This window comes from Cydia amplana, chromosome Z (assembly GCF_948474715.1).
Source record: "Cydia amplana chromosome Z, ilCydAmpl1.1, whole genome shotgun sequence".
In the NCBI taxonomy this organism is placed as follows: domain Eukaryota; kingdom Metazoa; phylum Arthropoda; class Insecta; order Lepidoptera; family Tortricidae; genus Cydia; species Cydia amplana.
Genome location: NC_086096.1, coordinates 25,277,453 through 25,302,867, shown reverse-complemented (window position 1 = coordinate 25,302,867; position 25,415 = coordinate 25,277,453). Strand labels below are relative to the sequence as shown.

General features: G+C 39.9%; 3 protein-coding genes and 1 long non-coding RNA gene across 4 annotated transcripts in view; 3 read left to right on the top strand and 1 right to left on the bottom strand.

Moving 5' to 3' along the window:
* The window catches only part of LOC134660655 (uncharacterized), a gene marked incomplete at its 3' end in the record, with an annotated part of 109,700 nt that extends 98,006 nt beyond the window's left edge, over window positions 1-11,694 (bottom strand). Inside the window, exon 1 of the mRNA XM_063516431.1 lies at window positions 10,384-11,694. Coding sequence (XP_063372501.1) covers window positions 10,384-11,262 — 879 coding nt within the window. The remainder of the gene's footprint in view (window positions 1-10,383) is intronic.
* LOC134660654 (uncharacterized) lies at window positions 11,514-19,613 on the top strand. The gene is made up of 4 exons (XM_063516429.1): window positions 11,514-11,677; window positions 17,355-17,540; window positions 18,632-18,867; window positions 19,606-19,613. Exons 1-4 carry the CDS (start codon window positions 11,514-11,516, stop codon window positions 19,611-19,613), a joined length of 594 nt encoding a protein of 197 aa, XP_063372499.1.
* Window positions 19,614-20,748: 1,135 nt separating this feature from the next.
* LOC134661680 (uncharacterized) lies at window positions 20,749-21,581 on the top strand. The gene is made up of 3 exons (XR_010097984.1): window positions 20,749-20,807; window positions 20,897-20,982; window positions 21,104-21,581. It is a non-coding gene; the product is annotated as an uncharacterized LOC134661680 (long non-coding RNA).
* Window positions 21,582-21,595: 14 nt separating this feature from the next.
* On the top strand, window positions 21,596-25,068 carry LOC134660653 (uncharacterized). Its single transcript, XM_063516428.1, has 3 exons — window positions 21,596-22,224; window positions 24,483-24,649; window positions 25,055-25,068. The coding sequence occupies exons 1-3, from the start codon at window positions 21,605-21,607 to the stop codon at window positions 25,066-25,068; spliced, it is 801 nt and encodes a 266-aa protein (XP_063372498.1). The 5' UTR covers window positions 21,596-21,604.
* The last annotated feature ends 347 nt before the right edge of the window (window positions 25,069-25,415 follow it).

Here is a 25,415-nt window from a genome sequence, read left to right as displayed (position 1 = left end):
GGTTCCGAAATTGCTGGTCAGTGAGCTTGTTTAAAATTCGAAATTCAAATTTATAGCGTTAATTGTTTAAAATTCGAATAGAAATTGTAAAGTTACCTTGCAGACCTCGCATCTAAATATATTTGGTCATGATATTTTGAGTTTTATTCACCAGTACTAGAGTTCACTTTTATTAGCGATTTCATCAAGATGTAGCTTTATTGAATTATATTTGAGTGATATAAAGTTATAATACTGTGAGATCCTCGTATTTCAGTCCGTACAAGATTATAACCTTTTTCATGTAATGTCATTGAGTTTTTCTTTATTGATTTAAATGCCATCTAAACCTGGTCGCCTTAAGCTGTCTCGAGTTTATCATTTTTTTCCCCACCTCAAAAAGTGCCTAGCGCCGCTAAAGAAGTTTTCACTTCAAAAATCTTTGAATGCAGTTGTTTCTTTAAAAAACAATAATGTTTCATTTAAGTAAAATGAGCAAACTTAAGGTTTTAAGGCACTTTCCCTCCAGGGCCCATATTTTTTTTCCACCCGGTAGTAGACAACTATTTTTTTCGACTAAATGAAGTTTTATTAGATAAATCGTTGATCACATGGTTCGTTTCACACATCACATCAAATCGTTTGTCATCACAATCAAAATTTGTCAAAAGTAATGAAATTTATGCCAAAAAAACATAAATAAAACATATAAATTCAACACATTTTTTTAATAAAAATCTTTCTCGATGATATAAAAAAGAACATCGACAAATTATGTTCAAAGAATTAATATCAAAACAGATGTCATAATTAGGATTGGCTACTTTAAGAAAGGGACAGAGAGATTTAATCCTCTCGCTCTGCACGTTTTTCTCATTCCTCCTTGTCAAGCCAAAATAAACTATAAAATGATAGTAACACAGTACATTGTAATATTCACTTTTTCCACGGTATCATGTCATTGTAAATTACTTATGTGAAATTGTAGTGGCGTGCGACTTTCAAACCGGAGGTCACGGGTTCGAACCCCGGCCCGTGCAAGTGAGTTTTTGTAAGTAGGGACCTTTTTTTAGTGGTACTTAAATATAATAACTTTTCGTATTATTGAAATAAAATATTTTATTCAAACAAACTTAATAATATAATAATTAAAACGAATAATATCAATTAGTTTTTAATATTGATTCAATTATTTTAAATTATTTGAGCATGAAACATACTAGATTTATTTTTATCATTACAATAGAAAAAAAGCAAAACATATATTCTTATAGATATTTTATTTTCAAACAAAAATAAAGCAAAAAGTTACGGTTAGATTCTGATGGCTAAATACCAAACAGCTACCGATACATTTCAATATCTGTCGAAATTTCCTAACCCGTTGTAACTGACAAAGAGTATAGATTTCGACGTAGCATGACGTAGCCTAGCAAACACGCACACATGCGTAACGTATAGGCCTGTAAGAAGGCACCATCATAGGTTTACCTCCGATTCCGTTACTACTCAATGGAGTTACGACTCAACGTTTATTGGATATTTAAATTTTACGTAATTCGGAGCGCTGCGCGAAGTGACATAGGTCTTACCTCTTTGAGGCACGACGGCCATCTAACATTACTGGCATAAAGGATGCATTTATGACTTTGACGCATGACAGAAAGAGAAACCGAACTGCGTAAAATGGGCGTTTGCTGTTGAATTCATAAAATCAAAAATCGATAATAAATCCATCGGTAAAGGATAATAAGTTAATATTTAGTTCTTTGAAAGTTAAGACGAGATGAAAACCTTTGCTGTAAGGTGGGTTGTGCTGGATATGGATGTGTTTTCTAGTTGCACGAAGCTAAAACCGAAAAATGAACACGTAAGTTTGGATTTATTTTCTATCGAGAAAATTTTAAGCATTCGTGTTTCGACTACTACGAAATCTCTTATCATATAGTCAAGAAACATATATCCGAAAATCACTACTGTTTGTTTCCGGGGCTAGCCACTGCCACCTTTCTAAGATCCTGTTATTTTTCGATGCACGGCCTTAAATTTTATTTCTACGGATCTCTTGCATAAGATCAAAACCCCATTAGAAATAGTTATACGAATGATTTCAGTCACGATATGGATGTTGACCGACAGTTAACCGTTTTAAATAATGAAACTTCCGGATCACCATGATGAAATTATCGTTCAATTCCACTTGGCTTGAGGACAGGTACGAGAAATATAGTAGGTACCTATCGCAGTGCAACAATAAGTGGCCAAGTTTAGACAAAATCTAAACATTCCTCGAATCCTTTTAATTCATTAAGTAGCATTATTTACTTACTTTCTTCATTAATGAGGGCTGACAAACAGGGTCAGTTGATTATAATTCGTCTATTCGATTGCAGCAGTTGTCCGTCAGCGCTGATCGGGTTCGGGAGCTGGCCGTTAGCCAAACTATTCCCGCCATCCCGAACGGTTTAAATTTGGAACACACTTTTTTCTGAATCCCGTAGCGTATATGCGTCCAGGAGGTTAACAATCTCTATCCATGAATAAAGCTATGCTTTTACGGCAAAATTGAATAGATTGATTTCAATGTTGTATCACACTGCTAATTTTGGATAATAAAAATGTACAGTCAGGATCAATAGTAGCGTATTGAACAACGCGCTAAAAATATCTGCCATCGTCGATTACTTTTCCAAATAGAGAAGTAGAGCTAAAGAGAGAGCTTAATATAATATCTGGACATTTCGATTTCAAAAGTATGTATAAAGTTTAATTGATATGTCGGCGGCAGATCGTAAAATCGGGCATATCGAGATATTCCTAGGCATATCATGAAACGCCGCCATTTCATGATCTGACTAAGTTTAACCCAGGCGTATCACGATCTGCCTTATAAAAGAGGCGGCAGATCAGTCAGACCAATGTATTCGTTGATATTCCTAGCTTCATACCGGGCGCATCGTAAAATAATTGATGAGATATTCCTAGGCATATCATGAAACGCCGCCATTTCATGATCTGACTAAAATTAACTCAGGCATATCACGATCTGTCTTATAAAAGATTCGGCAGATCGATGGGAGCAATGTATTCGTTGAATTCCTAGCTTCATTCATACCGATCGCATCGTAAAATAATTGCATTTTTTGCCACTGGTGGCGCTGCATTCTATATGGCGCTGCGTCCGAGTCCAGTGTTGCCAGATCGTACCTTTTAATACAAGTTTACGTTCCTTTTGAGCCTTGAGGTTTGCTCGATATGGCTGGTGGTCGCTAGGCAGATCATGAAATGCCGGCGTTTCATGATCTGCCTAGGAATATCACCCATTGAGGTTTGCACGATATGGCTGGTGGTCGCTAGGCAGATCACGAAATGCCGGCGTTTCATGATCTGCCTAGGAATATCACCCCTTGAGGTTTGCACGATATGGCTAGTCGTTGCTAGACAGATCATGAAATGCCGGCGTTTCATGATCTGCCTAGGAATATCACCCCTTGAGGTTTGCACGATATGGCTGGTCGTCGCTAGGCAGATCATGAAATGCCGGCGTTTCATGATCTGCCTAGGAATATCACCCCTTGAGGTTTGCACGATATGGCTGGTCGTCGCTAGGCAGATCATGAAATGCCGGCGTTTCATGATCTGCCTAGGAATATCACCCATTGAGGTTTGCACGATATGGCTGGTGGTCGCGCTAGGCAGATCATGAAATGCCGGCGTTTCATGACCTGCCTAGAAATATCACCCCTTGAGGTTTGCACGATATGGCTGGTCGTCGCCAGGCAGATCATGAAATGCCGGCGTTTCATGATCTGCCTAGGAATATCACCCCTTGAGTTTCCACGATATGGCTGATGGTCGCGCTAGGCAGATCATGAAATGCCGGCGTTTCATGATATGCCTAGGAATATCACACCCCACCCTACTATTTGATATGCCTAAACGTCGCTAGGCAAATCGTCAGACGTTGATGTTTGAACGATATGGCTGGTAGTCGCTAGTCAGATCATGAAATGGCGGCGTTTCATGGTATGCCTAGGAATATCTCGATATGGCCGATTTTACGATCTGCCTCCGACAGATATAATGACTCGCAGAGAATAGTTGTGGCACTCTGATCGGAACGGCAAAAGTGTGACCGCTATGGCTGCGAGGTAGGGGTAGCGGAGAACGGGCATCATGGCCTGAGTCGCTGTGGATGCGCTGGTCGTTTACCGAGACACCACTCCATAAATGAAATTGTGTAAAATAAGCGATGTTATGTACAGTTCCACTTAAACTACTTAAGTTTGTAACCGTTTAATCATAAATTGGCTGGAAAACCGCAGCCGCACGGCGACCGTGGTTTAGATTAGACCTCGTGGATTCAATTCCACTGAAGTTCACTCAATCGTCGGAGTGAACACGGCCTCGTCGGGTCGGAGTATTTAAACATACTTACTTATACTTAATACCTATGGCATCACGAGTAAACTATTTATAGTAAATAAATAACTAATATGTATTTATCTCTAGAATTTCAAATATCAATAAATATATAATGAATATCCCTTGAAGCATTATATTACACTATTCGGCGATGAGTTTTGAAACCTGTGACAGGAACTCAGGAGAACCCGTATTCCTTAACGCCAGTATATTTTAAACTTTTTCATGATGCGACCCACTGGCATGAGAAAGCTTTTTGCGACCACTTGTAACACGGCTGTTTTGAAAGGGGGTAAAAATTAAATGAAAAGTTCCGGCTTGACTAAAATAGAAACAGCCATGATAACAAAAGGAAAACTAAATCAAAATTTTAATCAAGTAAACTGAAATGTGTCTTGCTATAGGAAAACCAAGAGGAGAAACAATTAAACAAAATTTATAACTAATTAACTTTATTCCTAATCATTAGTTACTATAAAAGCTCAGTGGTAAAGCTGGGTCGCTTCACAGGTTCAAGTTACAAGGGTTTACACCAATGATTCAAAAATTAATTTCGATATTATTAAATCTTATGCACCAGAACTTTCAAAACTAAACTGAGTTAACTATTTCTTCTAAATTATATTAAACCATTTTAAATTTGTAGTTGAGCGCTGGTAGCACTCAAATGTTATGCAACGGACCGACCTCAAAACTGCTGCTGGAACAGGAGCAGCGGGGAGCGAGCTCGCCTTTCCCCGGGTAGCTGGCTCCTAACCTGGTTGGAGCCGTCCGCTGCAGATGCCGTGGGACAGATCCCACAGCCTCATTTTAAAACTTCAAACATCTTAAAAATAATAAAATTCTTTTTATCCCGGCTCCTGTAAAGCGAGAAATGGATCCATTAGCCGACGCCCTTTATGGCCGCTATTGAAAATATTAAACAATTGGAAATTTAGCTCACCGCACTGAAAGCTGTTAGGATTTCTGGCGGAGCGCTCCCATCCCTCGAGCAGGAGTCGCCTCTGCAAAGACCAAAAGCCTGGTTAAGAACAAACCCACAATGTTTCGCGCCAATGTGGAGTTGATCACAACTAACTTCATTTGTACTCACTCAGTGGAGAATTCTGAAGGACTCGCACTGCTTCCACCATTCTGACCACCATGACGAATGAGTGGTCCTTCAACAAATATGGCTCATGCGAGCGAGCGTCCCCGGTGGGGATCTCAAATCAAACGTGCATGTCATCTTGGAATGACCTCCTCATATGTGGAGGTCAGAGGGCCTAAACAAAGGTAGGGTGGCAATCCCCTGAAGACACAAACCCTTCGAAAATTCTTTCTGATTTATTTAGAAGACAACTCACTCTTGAGCCTAAGAAATATATTTTTGTCATTTAATCTAAAAACGTTTCATTTCAGAGTCCTTTTAGGAGACTGAAGTTCCTGTGTATTGTTTTATATCTAAATTCTCGTTTGCCTAAAAAATCATACCTAAATCATACAAAGTTTTCCTGGAGTGACAACATAAATATCTTAAGTTTTACTTATTTTTATTTATATGACAAACCCCATACAGATAAGCATCAAAAAGTGCATCTGAATGCAACAGATTATGCATAGAAGTGCAACCAATCGAGTTTGTTAAGGATATTGCTAAAATCGTTGAAATAGGAAAAACAGTATTTTACTTTTAATTATGAATTATACCAAAAATAATTAATTAAAATCTAGGAAAATGTACTACGTTACACACTCTTTGCATACAAAAAAAAACATCTGAGCGGACGCTGTCCTGGCCTATATCTATGTTACCTGTTATCGATTCGATACCTAATATTTATGTAATAGCAATCCCCAAGTTTCTTAGTAAGTACAAGCAATCGTCTAGGTTTTGTCGAAACAGTATTAGGTCTTTCCTATTCATAATTCCTAATACATAAATACACATCACACCCAAATACTCAAAAATTGTTTAAGAGTTAGATTTTCAAACAATAAGGGCGGGTGCACGGAGCGGTTGAGCGGGTTAACAAAAAATAGTACATATGTGCAAAGCTACCTGGCGCGGACGCGTGCGACGGAGTAAACCTACAATGGCACCCGCGTACGTGCGCCCGCTCATTATAGGGACTTTCAGTGCCCAAGTAACTTGGACACATGCCGTTGCAGTGGTCCCAACGTCAAAGATTCGCCTACATAGCTATTGCCCAGCTCCCGATGAGAATTCGCTATCACGCATAGTGATATTATAGTGGACAAATCTTCCGTGTTAGGAAATCTTTGGCAGGAGACGTGCAAACTAGACTTGCGGTGCAATGTGGTACTTAAACTTTAGTAGGCGCTGAATGCAGTCATGTTTACAGGAGTCATACTGCTGCAGCTGGTGATGTCATCTACCAGAAAACGGTAGAGGCGGTGCGCAACGCTTTTGCAACGCGAGAGTTAGAGTACGATCCATTCGACTTAGACTCAACTAACAGCAAATTGGCAATTTGACAAATATGCACCCGAGCACAATATGACTTCATATCTATTACCACTTAGATAAGTATGTCAAAGCGAAGGAAATTAACATTGAAGTCGAAAATGAGCGTAAGAAATGTGAACTTGCATGGGACAATAGTCGTACTATTTGGCAGCTGTCAATATTAGACGCGTAAAACGTGTGCGCATGGCTGTCACTCACATACGAATCACTCGTACGCATATTTACGTAAACTCACAGGACTACACTTGCCCATGATTATGCGTTTGCAATGTTTTATGAATTTCCTATTTTATAAAATAAAAAAGGTCGTAAATTTATTAAATTGGGATCCGTATTTGCGAATGCGGATCTAAGGACTGCTGACTACCGCTTACACGAGAGTAAACCGTTCCACATTTTGCTAAGTAGAATTTGTGCGGAAAGAGAAGAGTCGTTGAATGTATGGTGTCCAATACATTCCACGACTCTTCTCTTTCCTAACAGACTCTGTAGGTATTGAGTAGGTATTAAATTGATAACTTCTGTAAAAAAATCAACATTTTAAAAACACACTTAATTTATTGATGCTGACTACATAACGCCCCAACTTGTATGGACTTATCATAACATAACGAATCACATGAGGCCAATCTCGCCAAAATCGCAGTCGAAGAAAAGAGTTCCACTCAGAGCGTTTCGTAGGATGCTGTGTTGGTTGCTGTCGCAGCCAGTCTGCGAGCTCGCAAAAATTTCACTCCGTAAATTTCGAGCAACTATCTCTGTCACTCTAACCGTGCGTTAGCGAAGATCTCCTTTTCAGCTTGTGCATAAATGCTTTCGTATGTTGGTAAAAATACTTGTCAGAAATTGGCCTAAGCGCCACTTGCACCATCCCACTAACCCGGGGTTAAGAGGGAAAGTATAGCTACTACCAAAAGGTACTTTTTTCATACAACTTCCATTTCGGGATAAAACGGTTTCCATGTCGATCACTTCAGCATAATATATTCTAGGTTTATAAAGTACTTAACGCTTTAAAAAATCGTATTGCAAATTTTTTAAAGAGGAAAACCTTAAACCTAATTTTTTTGTGTCAATAACATACTAAAAAATCATGGAGAATGGAAAATATTTAGAAGTGGAAAAACGTTTTATATTTTTGTATGCACGATCACGCGCACATACTTCCCTTTTAATAGGTTAAACCGTGAACCCATTGTCAAATTGGTCTGCTAACCATGGTAACTCCAGGTTTAACCGGTTAACCCCGGTTTACTGGAATGGTGCAAGTGGCCCTAAAGGATTAAGCGCCAGTAGATAAGGTCTATGGCACTTAAAACTATTGTGCCACTAGAAATAAGTAATAGTACTGCCGTACAAAAAGAAACTTCCTACAAAACCGAAGTTTGACAGCCATTTAGGAACGAATCATGCTGTCCCTTTCTTATGTATGGTACTATTCCTTTCGGCTATTTAGGATTGTCAAAATTCAAGTCAATGTCTTATCTGTGGTCGTGCAGGCAAAGGGATGTCAAGTTGTGCCATCCCTAATAATTGTTCGGAGCAATGCTGATGAACGGAGCCGAGAATGAGAAACGCTCTAGTTGCCTACCCCTGCTCATAGTTACTAGTAATGCCTTAAGCCCTGTGCACACCGGCTTGCGTGTGCATGACGTGCACGTGCGCGTGCGCTAAAATGTTGGAACCGCACACGCACACATCACGCAAGCGGTGTGCCGTCTCTCATAAGGATCTGTATACTACAACGCTGCACGCGCACGTGCACGTCACGCACACGTGCACGTCACGCACACGCATCCAGTGTGCCTGGCCTTTAATCAAGTAAAAGAGAATGATATACCCGAAATTTGCGAGCTTCGGTGTTCGCGGTAGATCTTCTGAGGGCCTACCGCGAACCACGTTCGAGGTGTTGCCTCCCTGTCACACTTACGTACAAATTCACAAGTGCGACAAAGAGGAACACGTAAAACGTGGTTCGCCGTAGGCCCTCTGATTGCAGACACGTTACTTAGCAGTTACACGAACGTGGTGCTGTGTCCCTATCTTCACACTTGTTCATGTCCTTCAATAAATTGTCAGCGAACCACTTGAACAAATACACCAACAATAGTTCCAGTCGCCTTAACATAAGTACTCCGTCGAAAACAGAATTTTAGTTACTTGCCGAACTACATAATTTCATCAAAAAGCTTTTTTGCTATAGGCAGTATTGAAATATTTAAAACTTGCGCGTTTTGGACACATATTAACTCACATTTATAGACGGGTCTATCGCGACATTTATTTAATTACCTTTATTTACCGACGTTTCGACACAGGTTTCACTGTTTCAGTATTTTTATGGTAGGTGTCTTGCTTGGCCCCATTTCATGAATATGCGCATATACCTATATCTAGGCCTAGTCTATTTCGCCCAATGTTTATTAAAGTTTCTCTTTAATTACCTACGTATGTTATTAAATTATACAACGGGACTTAATCGCCGAGACCACGGGGACAACGCCGTCCTCGAAACGTCGGAGGTAAATCTTAAAACTTAGATACGCGATTAAGTCCCGTTGTATAATTTAATAATGTGTAAAAATCGTGAAAGTTTAAATCAATGTTACCTACGTATGTATCTACACTAACTACCTACATACATTCCGCGTACATAGTTAAGTACGAAAGTTCTGTATGATACTCGCGTATTAACGATTAATGATAATCAGCTTACCGTTGCTGGTTAGTACTAAGCCTGTACTTACTTAGATAGGAAGTTAGGAACTAAATAGTTACAGTTGTGAATTGAGCAAATTGCGGAAAGATTCAAACATGTTGGATTAATTCTCGAAAACTGTTGAAGTTTTCGAGAATTTTCGAGTATTTACCTAAAGAAATTGAAATTTTTATTCACAGTATAGTCTGTGCGCAAAGAGAAGAGTCGTGAAATGTATTGGTTGCCAACTTGCCATAATTGAAGAAGTACCTATCAGCAGGTTTGAAAACTTATCGGTAGCTCTTCAGTAGAAAGAACAAGAAAGGTACCTATAGGTAGATAGTACGAACGTTAGCATTTAAATTGGTAGAATACTATTGTGTAAATAGTATCAGTCCATTGGTCGCATTGGCAGTAAATAATTCGCTATACACGAAACATATTGGGGCATTATCTATGAAAAGGGACCTTATTGTCGATGGCGCTTACGCCGCAAAGTGTCGCGCGGCATTGTATTTATATCGGAGCATCGTTAATAATGGCGTAAGCTCCATCGACAATAAAGTCCCTTTTCATAGATAACATCACAATTATCCTTGTTACATTACAAGTAATGTGTACAGTTATTGCAGACAACATTGTCTAATAATTATGAATCAACAGTTCCTTTTTTTGTCAAGGTGTGGCTGAGATGATGTTTGTTTGTATTTGCAGCTATTCAGAACTCGACCTGTTGGTTTGTCTTGTTTTTGTACTCGTTACTTGTAATGTAATCTAGGTAAAACGTAGTACTTAAGTAATGTCATCCTACCTGTGCTCTGTTGATGACATCGTGAGGTCCTCGCCATGTTGTAGCTGCCGGTGATTTTCGCTTGGCTAATTCTAGGGTGGCTTCGCTGGGACAGCGTTCAAACATAAGCACTCGTTCGGCGACAGAGCCTCGCGTCAGGAAGGGGCGCACGGGCGTCGCGCCGCCTGCAGCGGAGGCCGGCTCGCCAGCACCGGCGCTGGACGCGCGCCGCGCTCGCGCTTCAAACTTCGTGCGCGCCTCGGTCACGTGCGAGCCCAGTGACGCGCGCCGCTCGCCGCTCGCACCGGCCGCCGGCTTGCGGGCGCCGGTCTCTAGACGGTCCTGGTAGCGACTTTTTGCATAGTCAACCAGGGACACAGGTGGCACCACGTCAGGCCGCTCAGCCGAGCGCTCCGCTACGACGCCGCCAGTGCGTAATGCGCGCAGCAAGCGCTCTTCCTCGCGCGCCACCTCCCGTCGCATGGCAGCGGGGTCGGCACGCCGGCCGCCAGCACCCACGCCGCAGGGCCCGTTACGTTCCGGCACCAAGTCCGGAGGTAAGGTTACTTCTATGGTCTCATCCTCCGGTTCCGATCTCTGATCAGTATAGGGATCCGGTCGCTGCTCTCTCCGACCGTCAGGTCTAGTCGCCTCTGGCCGGTCTCGTCTAAGTTCGGGCCGCTGCTTGATTTCAGGTTTAGGTTCAGTTCTAGGCTTAGTTCTAATGCTATCTGTAAGCTTAAGTCCAGGCGTGGGCCTGCATGACAATATTTCAGTGGGCGCGAGACCTCGCGCTTTCCAGGTTTGGTATATGGCCTCGGCGTGGTCTGAAATCTGTTTCGCGATAGCTGCGATATCCTCCTCCCCGGTGTCGATTTCGCGGCGGGCCGTAGCCGCCATGGTCGAACCGCTCGCCGCCGAGGCGCGCGCACCGCACCGACCGCTTCAGGGGCCTGCCGAGCGCCCCATCTACACACCGTAAATACACGTCTGGAAACACAGATCTCTTTGCACTTCTAACTCAAATCACCTTATAATGTCGTCCCGAAAGAAGTTCATATGTTGAGGTAACTAGGTAAGTAATGTTAGGAACAGCTGAAGCTCGAGCGCGCGTTTGACAATAAACAAAGGTTCGGATCGCGTGTATCACGATGCGGCTCGGGCTGCGGCGGCAGACGACGGGCCGACGGCGGCTGCTCGCGCGGACTGCGGGCCGGCGGGCGGCGCGCGGCGCGGCGCCGACGGGACCCCGCCCGCGCGCCGTCGCTCCGCACCGCTGCTCCTCTCCCTCCCGATTCCTCCGTACTCTATACGAGTACTCATCTAATCCCGACTCACGTGCAATAATGTGCAATAACTAACATGCCATTACCACCTTAACAATGTCTAATAAATAGCTGGATAAAGACAAAGCTAACATACTGATTTACAACTGGAAGGATATTATATAATACATAAGTAATACTTAGTTCGTTCACAAAGAGTATATTCCGAATAATACCCATGGACCTAGATACGATGATAAATTTAAAGGTGAATCTAAACTGGACTTTACTGAATTGGCCACTTTGTAATGTAATGGCTCCTCTACACGATGGGCCAGCGCCGGCCACTCCAAAGGACGCATTTATGCGTTAGAGGGAGCAAGTGATATTGCTATCTCATTCTACCGCATGGCATGGCATTGGAGTGGCCGGCGTTAGCCCATCGTGCATAGGAGCCATAAAGCATCTGCTGGCATTTCAAAGCGATCATTTTCAAAGACTTCAAATTAAGGAGACGCTGTTATTTATATCCATTTTCCCTTCTATAATATTCTTAGATTAAAACAAAGCGAGATGGGTGCTGACGTTAAAGTAGTACGCAAACGCTATTTTAAGAGTTTACACGGAATCTACTGGTAAATATGTAGTAAGTAATGAGTACTGTTTTCTATTATAAGGGCTATAAAGGCTTTTTACTAACCGGGCAAAGAGGAACTTTCATTGGGCATATAATAATACTAGCGACCCGCCCCGGCTTCGCACGGGTTAACAAATTATATATAAACCTTCCTCTTGAATCACTCTATCTACTAAAAAAAAAAGCGGCCAAGTGCGAGTCGGGCTCGCCCATGAAGGGTTCCGTATTTAGGCGATTTATGACGTATTAAAAAAAACTACTTGCTAGATCTCGTTCAAACCAATTTTCGGTGGAAGTTTACATGGTAATGTACATCATATATTTTTTTTAGTTTTATCATTCTCTTATTTTAGAAGTTACAGGGGGGGGGACACACATTTTACCACTTTGGAAGTGTCTCTCGCGCAAACTATTCAGTTTAGAAAAAAATGATATTAGAAACCTCAATATCATTTTTGAAGACCTATCCATAGATACCCCACACGTATGGGTTAGATGAAAAAAAATTTTTTGAGTTTCAGTTCGAAGTATGGGGAACCCCAAAAATTTATTGTTTTTTTTCTATTTTTGTGTGAAAATCTTAATGCGGTTCACAGAATACATCTACTTACCAAGTTTCAACAGTATAGTTCTTATAGTTTCGGAGAAAAGTGGCTGTGACATACGGACGGACAGACAGACGGACAGACGGACAGACGGACAGACGGACAGACAGACAGACATGACGAATCTATAAGGGTTCCGTTTTTTGCCATTTGGCTACGGAACCCTAAAAACCTACTCTATCTATTAGTTTTAAAGATCTAAGCATACATACAGACAGACAGACTGCGGGACGCGACTTTGTTTTATACTATGTAGTGATAATTTGGCTGTCCATTAATATTTTAGCGGCAATAAATATCATCATCATTATCCTTGCCTTATCCCATTTACCTACTTGGGGCAGGCGTGTCTCACTCCGCGATTTCGTCGCTTTGCTACAGGTAGCTAAAAGTACATCCGTTCGGCCCCACTTTTGGGGAAAGCCAAAAGCCGCGCGTGGCGCTGTCGCCACCTAGCGGCCATATCTGTGCTGATCGTAACAGACGCGTTTTGTCAGAGAGTGAGTCTTCTGTACTTAGTACTATTATTTATTCTGTGCTTGGGGTCGGCACATCTAACACTGGCGCCATTTTTGGCAGTCTTTTGTCATATCCGTCGTAAAGCCGTGCGTCAGTAGGTCTTTTTTGATGGTCGAAGCCCAGTTTGTTAGCGGTCGGCCCCTTCCCCTTGAGACCTCCAATATATTTATATTAGCCTCAAAATAACCATCATATTATTAAAAAAAAACTGGCAGCAAAATCAAGCCACCAAAAATATTTATAGGGAACTTGAAGTGGTAAGTTGGCGCCTAAAATAATAAGTTGGCAACTAATATTGTAAAGCGATCATATAATTTGGTTGTCATCAAGTTGTTAACACCTAAGTATTCAATATTGAGCATATCGTTTCAGGAAGTATTTTAATACGAAAGCAATTAAATTTAACGAATATTGGTCACTTTTTACACAAAAAACCTCAAATTAATTTACCAATGCGCAATGGTCTGTATACATATAGTTGAAATTCCTAATCATGAAACACCTAATGGCCATTATACCAAATGAGATCTTTCAATTTTTAATTACTTACTAATTTCAATAGTTACCACTGTGTTCTGCCAGAGCCTAAAGATAGGTGACGAGTATAACCGAATACCACTATAACCGTATCCGTGACCGTATAACAAACAAAATATTTTAAAAGAACTTAATTTGTAATTAATAGATAGCCGTTACCTTTTTAAAATGTGATTCATAAATGGTCTCCAATATATAATCATTCTGTTGCCAAATAAATACTTGGTACCTGCCTAAAAATAATCAAAAGCTGTAACGGCATTAAAATACAACTCATATGGCTCCATTTTTGTTGCCAATCTATACATTTTAGTACCCATTTCTATTTTTTTAAACTACCTACCCAAATTCGATTAATTAGTTGACCTGTTAAATACGTGCCATTAACAAAACTGCATTTAATTAATAGTTATGAATCAATGTGTTGTTTTGCGTTGGGATGTGAAGGAAAGGATATAGATTGTTAGCATGAAGTAAGTATTTGTCATAATGGAGTTTAGTTACAAGTGTGGCTGTGACGTGTGGGCCGGGGCGCGGGTGTCGGGCGGCGCGGCGCGGCGCGCACGCGCGTCGGTGCCACAAATAGCACGCGCCGTGTATTTATTTACACGCTCCCCTACTTCTTCCTCTTATCTGCCCGCAGGACCATGCGGTCAGCAGCCCAAGTCGTGCGGAACACGACACTTAAATATTTTATTTCCAAATCTACACAAGTGGAGTGGTATTCTACATCAACATCGGCTTACCTTTAAGGTAGAGAAAAATATCATCTGGAATACCTAGGTACTTTACTTGGTTAGTTTGTCGGGCTATTTGGTCCTCTTATCTTATTTTATAGCAACATTATTGGAATAATCTTTAATGACTCGAAACGTATAAAATAGAAAAACAAATTCGCATGCTGGTAATTAAAACACAGAACAGGAAAAACCGGAATGCAATCTCAGTCCCGGTTCTTTCGAGCATGCCCTAATAATCCCTTGAGGTGAAAGTATGTAGTATTTGAGGATTTTGAGGTATATTACTGTCACAGGGATGCGATTAGAATATCGCTCATTCAACGGACAACGGAGTATTTTTTACCTGTATATTACATATCACATGTGTACGCCATGTTAGGACGAGCTGTCAAAACAAGTCGAATCAGAGTGCTTCATTTGATTTGCCTCGCAGGCAGTGACGGCCTGACGGCCCCACGGAGGCGCGATAGAAATCGAAAGCTAGACATTGACTACTAAAATGGCGAGAGAAAAGTGAAAACAGGAATGTAAATGAACTAGTCATGGCCCAAACGATGCACAAACTCTTGGCTATCGATCGTGACAAATGTATTATGTTAACTTAACAATATGTTAACAATAGACTCTATTTCATTATGCGTGTACTTATTTACTGTGGATGTGGAAGCAAGTCTGAGATCATTTTACTTATTATAAAATTTACGAGTGGCACTTAGGTGATGTTGCGGTTTATTTTCACTTTTATTTAGCTACATCTGAATAAATCTAGCTATAAATCTGAATCACTTCCCAGTGTCTGATCTCATAAACTCATAACATTCACGACGTATTCATATTAAGCGGCCTGTCGGGCCCTGAGTTACTAATTTTTGTTATGATTAGACCAATTGTGAAGAAATTCAAGACAGTAAACGTTGTCCAGTGTAGAGCCCAGTTTTGTAAAGTCCTCCTGCACGCACTCAGATCCCGATTTCCAACTGACATAGGTACCTACTAATATTTGATATGCCACCTAAACACTCAGTTTTCCGTGTACCCACCACCATTGACCAGACAAAGGTCCACCTATCCTACCCACAGAACATATTAAAGAGGTTAGAATGGCTATCGCGCACAGTTAGTATCGGAACCGGTGTCGCCACTCGTTCCTCTCCACATTTACTAACACTCGCGCAACGGTAGTAAAAACTAGTGTGCGTGGTGAATGGATACGCCTCCTTTAAACAGATTTGACGTCTGGCTGCTTAATCTGAACGTTATTGTGGCGAAAAAAGGCATGTTTACTTCATTTTCGGTCAGCGCGGGCGAGTAGCATGCGAGCGTTTGCTCAAAACCCCGCGGCGACACGTACCCTGCTCGCATCGCCATTCTAGTGATCCTACCCATGGACCTACGCTAGGCGGTATTCTATGCTATGATATGACCACGCATATTTTGTTGCAAACGAGTTGACCAGTACGGCATAGACCCCTCATCACATCAAATAGAGTTTTGCCTTCTAGCTCCATAGCCCTCTTAATCGTTTATACTCATAATAGACTTTATTTAAAACTATAAAAAATAAAAACAAAATGCCGGTAGGTGCTCCTAGCCTATGAGTTGAATGGACTAACTTTTACGAAGAAAAAAGATATCGCCGTTGATGCTGTAGGGCCTGTAGGTAACTGCATGCACTAGAGGAAGCTGTTCAACTGCTTACCTGAAAAGCCAAATTGTACCTATTGTAGTCAAATTGGAACAAAAATCCTGAAGAAACTACTAGAAGGCATAGATGTTACTTATTATCAAACCATATACCATATACATACCTATAGTACCTATAATTCGTTCATGACCATACATAGGTATGTATATCGATTTCCCATTTCGGAATCCGTTGCATTTTAACCCCTGTTACGTGAAGACGGTTTTTTTATTGAAGATTATAAGTAGGTACAGCACTAACCTATTGTACTGAAGAAGCCGTGTTCGGGATGATAATCCAAGAGAATAACAAACATTGAACTCTCCGTTAGACAACATTTCGCATAGATTTCGGCACACAACGTGACTACTACATTCGCATACAAATAAATAAGTAAACAGAACAACAACAGAGAATAATGTTTAGGAATCATTTAATTCAACAAAACACACCGGCGCCGATATCAACCAACGATTATTATTTGCACAGTGAAGAAATGAAGAAAATAAATTAAATACCTATCCTTCAAACGAACCATAAATCCTACCATCTATGAAATTGACATATAACTTGACATTTTAGAAGATGATATTAAATCTATGCAAAGAGTACAGTTTTGTAATAAATATTCTTTGGTAGTGACTTGGTATGGTAGTTTATTATACTCCGAGTTTAAAGGTATAAGATTCTACCCGTCGTCTAGTACCCGCAACACAAGCCTTGTTAAGCTTACTGTGTGTGGTGGTTATATTTAACTCAGACCTTATTTAATGATGATCAAAGAAGATGAACACACAACCGCAATATTCAGGAGATATTTGAATGCTTCCTTTTTGACATCTATTATTTGCAATCAGTTTATATAATGTCAGATAAATGTTTAGCATTATATTGAAATCCTATATTTTTCTAAAATTATATTGTTATAGATAGATACAAATTAGTAGCTACATGGCATAAATTTTTTTCATAACATAAGGATTATGCTAATCAAAACTTTATCAGGCAAGCCGAGATGGGGAGTGTAAAGGATGACCCCCATAAACCGGGTAGCAGTGTTGGACACTCTTTGGAAATTTTCTTGTTTTCTAATGGACAACGAGACTCCCCTCCTAGAAAATATAATGTGCGTGTCGATGACCGATGTGATATTACGTTGAGCTTCTTGGCGCGCTCACAAAACGGATCAGAGTAAGATACAATTGGAATTAGACCGATATGAAGAAATAGGTGTTCCACCGCTAGCGATAAACGAGAAGCGACTCGCGATGAACAAGTGTTTCTTAACTGGCATAAGTCTCTGAAAATTTGTAACATATGTAAATATGTATCTAAATGTACATTTTACGGGAGAAAATAAGTGGTACCTACTCGCTTTCTAGTGGTTGGTCGAACAGCTCCTTTATACGATGTTATCCGTAGCACAGAACAAATAATAGTACTAAGTACAGAAGACTCACTCTCTAACAAAACGCGTCTGTTACGATCAGCACAGATATGGCCGCTAGGTGCAATGATATTATATAACCATAGATAGGTTATACTCATACTTGAGGAGCACAAAAAATACTTCCATATTTATTTCTGTACCTACGAAGAAATCTGTTATTTTTGATTAATTTTCTCATTCCATCAATCTTTGTCACATTCGTTGTTAAACATACGGTCATTTCTTGCTCTTTCGGTGTGCTCGTTAGCACGTGCACATTTCTCGTTTGTCCAACCGCGACTAAAGGCAACTTGTCTAATTTGTCACAAGTTAAGCGCTTCAATTTTGGAACGCCTATAACCTATCTTGAGTTATAAATCATTGGCTAGGTGGCGACAGCGCCACGCGCGGCTTATGGCTTTCCCCAAAATTGGGGCCGAACGGATGTACTTTCAGCTACCTCTAGCAAAGCGACGAAATCTCGGAGTGAGACACGCCTGTCCGTAGTCTTGTCTTATTCGCAGTGACTTTCCTTTTACCTTTTGACCGCCAGCAACCTCTGTGTATGTATACACGACGACACTTACAACAATGTTTACAATTAATCTTCTATCATTTTGATAAGTTTTACTTATCCGAGGTCTATATAACACTATACATATTTGTACACACAATAGTTACTCATCTATTGTTAACGATATAAATTTGGGTGTACAATTCTGGTATTAATTGTTCTAGCCTCATCTGTGAGTGCGCGAAATCTCTGGGATACTTAAATTATAAATTTTCCCAAACTTATTGGCTAGAATTGCTAGATGCTAGATCGATTGACCTAAAAGTTTTTTTATTTCAGACACAATATAGAACTCTACACTACCGATGGTAAAAAAATAAGAAGAGCTCAAGAATTAGGCAATGGAGCGACCTACGTAGCAGTGGAGCCTCCGCAGGCGTTCATCTCGTCCGGCTACAACGACTACCTTATGAAAGCATCAAGGCATGTGTATATTTATCAGATTTTAATTCAGAAGATTCGTGTTTCAAATAATTGTGATATGTACTGGCTACTGGGCACACAGTCAGACCTACGTAAGTATGGCAAGTTAGGCTACCAAAGGGTTACACTTTGAACACATGTGTGTTGGGAACTTCGGAGCGTCATGTATGAGCCCGAAATAGTAGGTAAACAGCACTTTCGGTCTAAATATATTCCAAATATGAGTTTACTAAATAATGTAGGTACCTACCTACAACATTGACAGTTTAGGCTGCACAAGTGCACATCCCTTGCCACACTGGGTAAAGGGTTAATACGGGAACTTTCTACTGTCTAAGATAGATTTGGCCGACTATAGCTGACTCGGGAGATGACTAATCGGCGCCCGGTTGGCCGATTAGGGGCTGGTCATAAATTACCGTCATCTATTTTTGACAATTTTTGACCCCCCGCCCCCCTAAAATCATCCAAAAATCATACTTCGAATGACCTCGTTTCCTCCTACGTCATGCTACCATCATCCGATGTCCAGACCCTCCCCCCCCCCCCCCCCCTATATTGTAATGACGTAATTTATGAATAAGTAGCCCCCTTATTAGTCTGCTCACTCAAATAGCCAGAGCCACTGAAGTATAATAGTTTTGTCTAAGTTGGGATGCATTTCAAAATACATCGTTTTGCTCCTTGCGTTGCGCTTTTTATCACATGAACTTGAAAGATATGTTCTCTACTGGTTCTAAGAAAACAACTGGTCAATCTGGTCATACGGAGTCCCAATTCAATTCAAGGTACAGATCAGCAGTACGAGTAAACTTTGTTTGTTTTCCCAGGGTTCTAAATATATGCTGCACGTAGTAGCTAGTCGTGAAAGACCCTATCGCCATAGCCGCTACGAGCAATGCTCCGCCATCACACATAATAATAACATAATACCTAAATCCCCTGTAAAACTCCAAGCACAACTCTTTTTCTCTCTATCGCCCTTTGACCAGTATAGACTAAGAGACCCGTAGTGTTTAGTGAGGTTTTCATCTTAGTAGGTACTAAGACCTTAATTAAATGACTTCTAATAATAGGTATATGTAATAATAAAAAAATCGTACCTACTGTAATATTACGGTTATAATTGTAACCAACTACAATACGACTGCACATTATGTGTAGCAAAGTAATCTGATGGCAACATTTTGAGTTGTTTGCTGATGTTGACTGAGAATTGACTTTTAAGTGATGGAGTTTGAATGATAAGTATGTAATAACGTTAATTTGAATTTGATTTGTAATGTTTTACAGTTTGTATTTTGCAGACGTTGCTGGGGTGAAAATTTTTGTATTCCACTCGGGAGCAAAATTTGTTTAGGCCGTTTAGGCCCCGTGGGTTCAGGTTCTTCTCTCACCATCACTGTGCGTAAGTGTGAGCGAGATGGTTGTGCGTGCCCGGGATTTTTAATTTTTAAGTTTTTATGAGTTTGAACAAATAAAAAGTTAAGGATGAATTCGACCACGAATAAAATTGCGCATTTTAGAAGCAACTTTCATGTTTGGCTTTTGTGCAAAAATGTTACAACTTTAACAAGGTGCATTTTAGACCTATGTTTTTTTCCATCGAGCGGCAGTCAAGAAATCAGGTTTCTAATCGCTGAAGTTACTAGAGAAAGGCCTCAACATTGCTAATTAAATTTTTGGCTACCGTACTGTGATCTAAAGTTTCGCCAAGAGTTTTCAAAAACTCTGCTGACTATATTACCTATTGCACCTTAACCCTCGTGCCTTGAAACCCTCGCAACGCTCAAGATTACACTTTTCGAACCACCCGCTAAGCCCGTCGTTCAATTTTAGAATCTTTCGCTTAATCGGTTATCAATATTAGCACGAGGGTTAAAACAACAACTTTGGTCCCTTGTAAAACAAATAACTATTTAAGTACTCTTTTAAGACTGCTAGGTGCTATATATATTAACAGGTATTTATTATTCTAGATCGAGAGAAAAGCGTCAGGAGAAATTACCTGAGGAAGACTCAATAAAGCCAGGTGATTAGTAAAACGAGGTACAGATAGGTGGACACTTTCAACGAAGTATTTAATTTTCTACTTCCCAAAAGCACCTATCTTATTTCCAGATAAAACGAATTCTAAACATGAAATCGAAGAACAAATGAAAGATGGCACAAATATAAAGATAATTCAGGATATAACAATAAGGCCCGTAAGTATTCAACCTTTTGTTTTTTAAAAGTACCTAGTAAAGTACATAATGTTATAGTTATAGTCTACATAATGTGATTAGTGTAGTAACTATGAGTTGTTCAAACACATTCTGTTTCTAGACAAGTAAGACAGCTGTTAAAGAAGAAGACGCCTTTATAGAAAAAAACAAATTCGAGACTGCGACAATAGCTAAACCAATAGGACGAACAAATATTAAGCAAGCTCAGAAAAAAAATAGTTTATTTCCTCAGCAGAACCCAAATATTTTAAGAAAGAACACAAATAATGTTACACCTCCCGTTAAAAGGAAAAATAATATTTCCAAAATGGACGCAATAAACAACAAAGTTGAACCAACTTCCTTGCAACGTACAAAAACAAAACCAATTACAAAAATAATTGAAAATAAGTCAAAAGGAGACATAGCCGGCGTCATTACAATAATGAAATATAATCGAGAAAATACTGATTCTGCTGAAGCATATGATTTATTGAAAAATATTGATAAAACTGGTGGGTCATGTCACAGATCAACAGAACAATTATTAGCAGTTGATCCTATGCTTATACAGAGAAATATACTACTTCCCATTTCTAAGGAAAAAGATTCCGAGTATACAATGCCAGCTAAGATGCATTCTAAAATAAATTTGTTATCAAACAGTGAACCTGATCAAGATGTAAAACTTGTCCCCGAATTACTTAGCAGTCCACCCTTGCGCGAGAGTCTGCCGACTGATTATTCTAAAGAAATTGATAGAACTCCGATCAAAACGACTGAACTAGCTGAAGTGCCGAACGGCTCTCAAAAAAATTCTTTAATTTTCGGTAGTCAAACCGGCGACAATAGCTTCACCATATACGTAAAACAGAGCGATGTAAGAAATTTAAAGCTTAACATAGAAGTCAAAAATGTATCCGGCTCTATAATTGAAGCAAATCATAATCATTACGTAAAATCAACGACATCGGTCGTAAATACTCGCGAGTCCGACTTCCAGGACTCCTCTAAGATCCGATCTGAAACCAAAACCTATCAGGAAGCACTAACTCTCACCGAGCCCTGGCGTGCAGAACTCTCACATGATCAATTACAACCAAAAGGCAACGGCCAAGAAGGAGTTTGTCAATGTAATTGCTGCTCGTGTTCCAGAACAGAAGGTGCAGCACCCATTTATGTTGACAATAATAACTACTTTATATTGCTGCCCCTAGAAGATATTAACAAACAATTATCAAGGTACCAGTACCTATATTTACATCGTTTATTTATTATATTATTCCAGTCCAGCATACGCTAACATGATAGTATAATTCACATAGTTTGGGCACGGTAATTAGTACCGAACCGATATGTCGCCGTGCTTAAAAAAAGTGTGCCTTACACAATACAAAATCACCAACGAGTTATTTATACGAATTAACTAGGTATACCTAAATATGTTTATTAAATATGTTTATAATGTAGTATATTTTGTTTTTGTTTAATTTATTTGATTAATAGCCGTTTAAAATATTTTTAGCTAATTTTCAATTGTGGCTGAATGTCGGATAGGTCTGTGCTTTCAATGCCTAAGGGCCGGTATAGACGGACTGCAACCTGACTGCAACTTGTATGGGATCTGCACACCGACGTTGCAGTTGGCATGCAGTCGTCGTGCCGTTCCCATATAAATTGCAGTCGGGTTGCCTTCCGTCTGTATCGGCTCTAACCAGTCAACTCAAAACATGACAATTTGGGGGGCGAATGATTGAAATGTCACCGTATTTAAGAATAATTATTTCGCTTAAAATTTAGTTTTTTCTACAAAAACATTGTGTGTAAGTGATCTGGGGGTAAGAATATTGCAAAATCGAGTCTTTAATTCACTCCAGCCTGCGGCTGTCACAAATGAACACCCTCGTTTCGTATAATATACTATTATTTTATTTGTTTTACGTTGTTGCCATGTTGTTGCATTCCAAAATTGAACCACGAGCGTAGAGGGTTTCAAGGCACGAGGGTTATAAATTGCCATCGAGTGAAAAACGTATTTAATTATGTTTTGTGGTTTTTACGATAAAATGAAATCGCTAATAGCCTCCTTCAGCCATACAAATGAAAAATCCAAAATTTGCCACTGAATCTGATCTTATAGTGTGTAGGGTATAGAGTTGTTTGTAGTGTGAGGAGGATAGTAGTAGTAAACATTATATCCGAGATCCCGGGCACGCACAGGCGTCTCGCTTACGCTTAGTGGGAGTGAGAGAAGAACCTGAACCCACGGGGCCTAATAGCATGAAGGTTGATTTGACAGTGTTCATCATTATACTTACAAGGCCTACGCGTTAGTGGCGGACACAATAACGCATGACATCCAAAGTAGGGTAGTAAACTTTTAAATAAACCCACTTACCTACACTTACGACATTACATTCCCACGAGCGCTTTTTCAACGCGCGTTAAAAAATTCGATTTAACGACCAACGCTTAAAGTCGAAAATCCAACAACGCTTGATAAAAAGCGCCAGCGCCATCGTTTGAATAAAAATACACATGTACTTAAGAGCCAACAGGAGTGGTCATTTCTCCATACAAACGTACTCGACTGTTTCCTCCGTGGGTTTTGAAGCTAGAGCAATGATTTTTTCAACACAGATTAATATTGTCAATATCTGTGTCAGACCGTTTTGCTTTTTTTTGATATTTTTGTTTTTTAAGGCGCTAGAGCCCTTCAAAAATTGCCAAAATGGCCTAATTGACTATGCCGCAATGAGAGGCGTGCTATTCAAAACTGACATCAATTAGTCAAAAAAGCAAAACGGTCCGACACAGATAATATCATAATCATTTAGATTTCCAAATTTGGTTACGATTGGTTAAGTTTTGGAGGAGGGTACAGTTGAGTACGAAACCTCGATTTTTGATATTTTTACGCAGGATTTTTCACCTTGTCTTGTCCTTATCGCACTAGTTTTAGGAGCCGCTTCCGTTAGCGAGACGGGTATATTTACCTAAAATATTTAAATCTTAGCTCCTGTTGGCTCTTAAATGTTTTTTTAACGCGCATTGTAAAAGCGCTCGTGCGAATAAGGCCTTATACCGGGTGGGCCCTGTAACAGGAGCAATAATTAAACTGTAGGCCATGTAGGCAGTACTTCTCAAACCGGCCAACATTTGTTTAGCGGCTTTTAAAAATAAATAGTGTTTTTACGACTTTTTTATGTTTAAATAGTGACAATCAACGTGAGCAACGGCAATTAGGTACACCTTCAATGATGATAACTTAGGTACCTATAGGTACTTACAATAATATGTATGAACATTAGGAAATCTAAAGACTTAATAATTTTTACAAGTATTTAGACAAAAGTTTTAACGTTTGAGGAGGAATTCATGTTTTAATTGTTTGTAATTCGTGTCACAGGGCCCACTCGGTATAATAGAATATCTTTATTGCTCATTAACTTATATACTAATATATAATTAACTTATACACATACCTACTTCACTTGCAGCTGCGCTTGCAACATGGAAACTAAACAAGAACAAGAAACCAATCGTGAGATGTCCGATTACGACGAGTTACCGAATGTTAAAGACCATAATATTAGTAAAGTAGACGGCAATAAAAGTTCACCGACAGACACAAGACACTTAAATAAACTGTTGGAAAGCAGTAAAGGTAACAAAATGATGGGTACAATGTACCCCCTACACATTATAATAATATATGTGATGTCCCACGGCAAAAGGTACCTTATGGCGGCTGGCGCTTACGTCGCATAGCGCCGCAATAATATTGGAGCGGCGTTAATAATAGCGTAAGCGCCAACCGCCATAAGGTACCTTTTGCCGTGGGACGTCACATATTAAGTCAAAACACATACGTTACGGAAAATGTATGGAATTTTCCGTAACTCAGTGGGAATTTACATACATTTTTTTGACCCCAATTTGGATTTCGTGATTATTCCTACCAGAATAAGGAGCTTTTCAAACCTACCAATTTTTATCAAAACCTGTATATTTCGATCACTATGTAAAACAAACGTATGGATTAATTGTTATTATTATTACTGTTCTCTAGTATATGCTTTCTGAAGTTTTACATTTTGAGCTTATTCATTTCAAGCGTATGCATTATTAATCGTAGCCATCGTAGGTAAACATTTCAGAGTGCGTAGACAAGATGCCAATATTTCACGCTCCGTAGCATACGTAGCGTAGCGTAATTATCCTCCCTATCTAGGGTTACCAGATCGGAAGGCGCTAATATCGGGAAAAAATATCAATTTGTCGGGATTTTGGGCCTTAAGTCGGGAAAATGAACCATTCATATTAAATTAATTGTATTAAAAACAACGATATTTTACATTATTGGCACTACGTCAGCTGCTCTGCCCAATCTCACCACGCGCGCCCCGCGCGCGCGCTGACGGGATCGACGC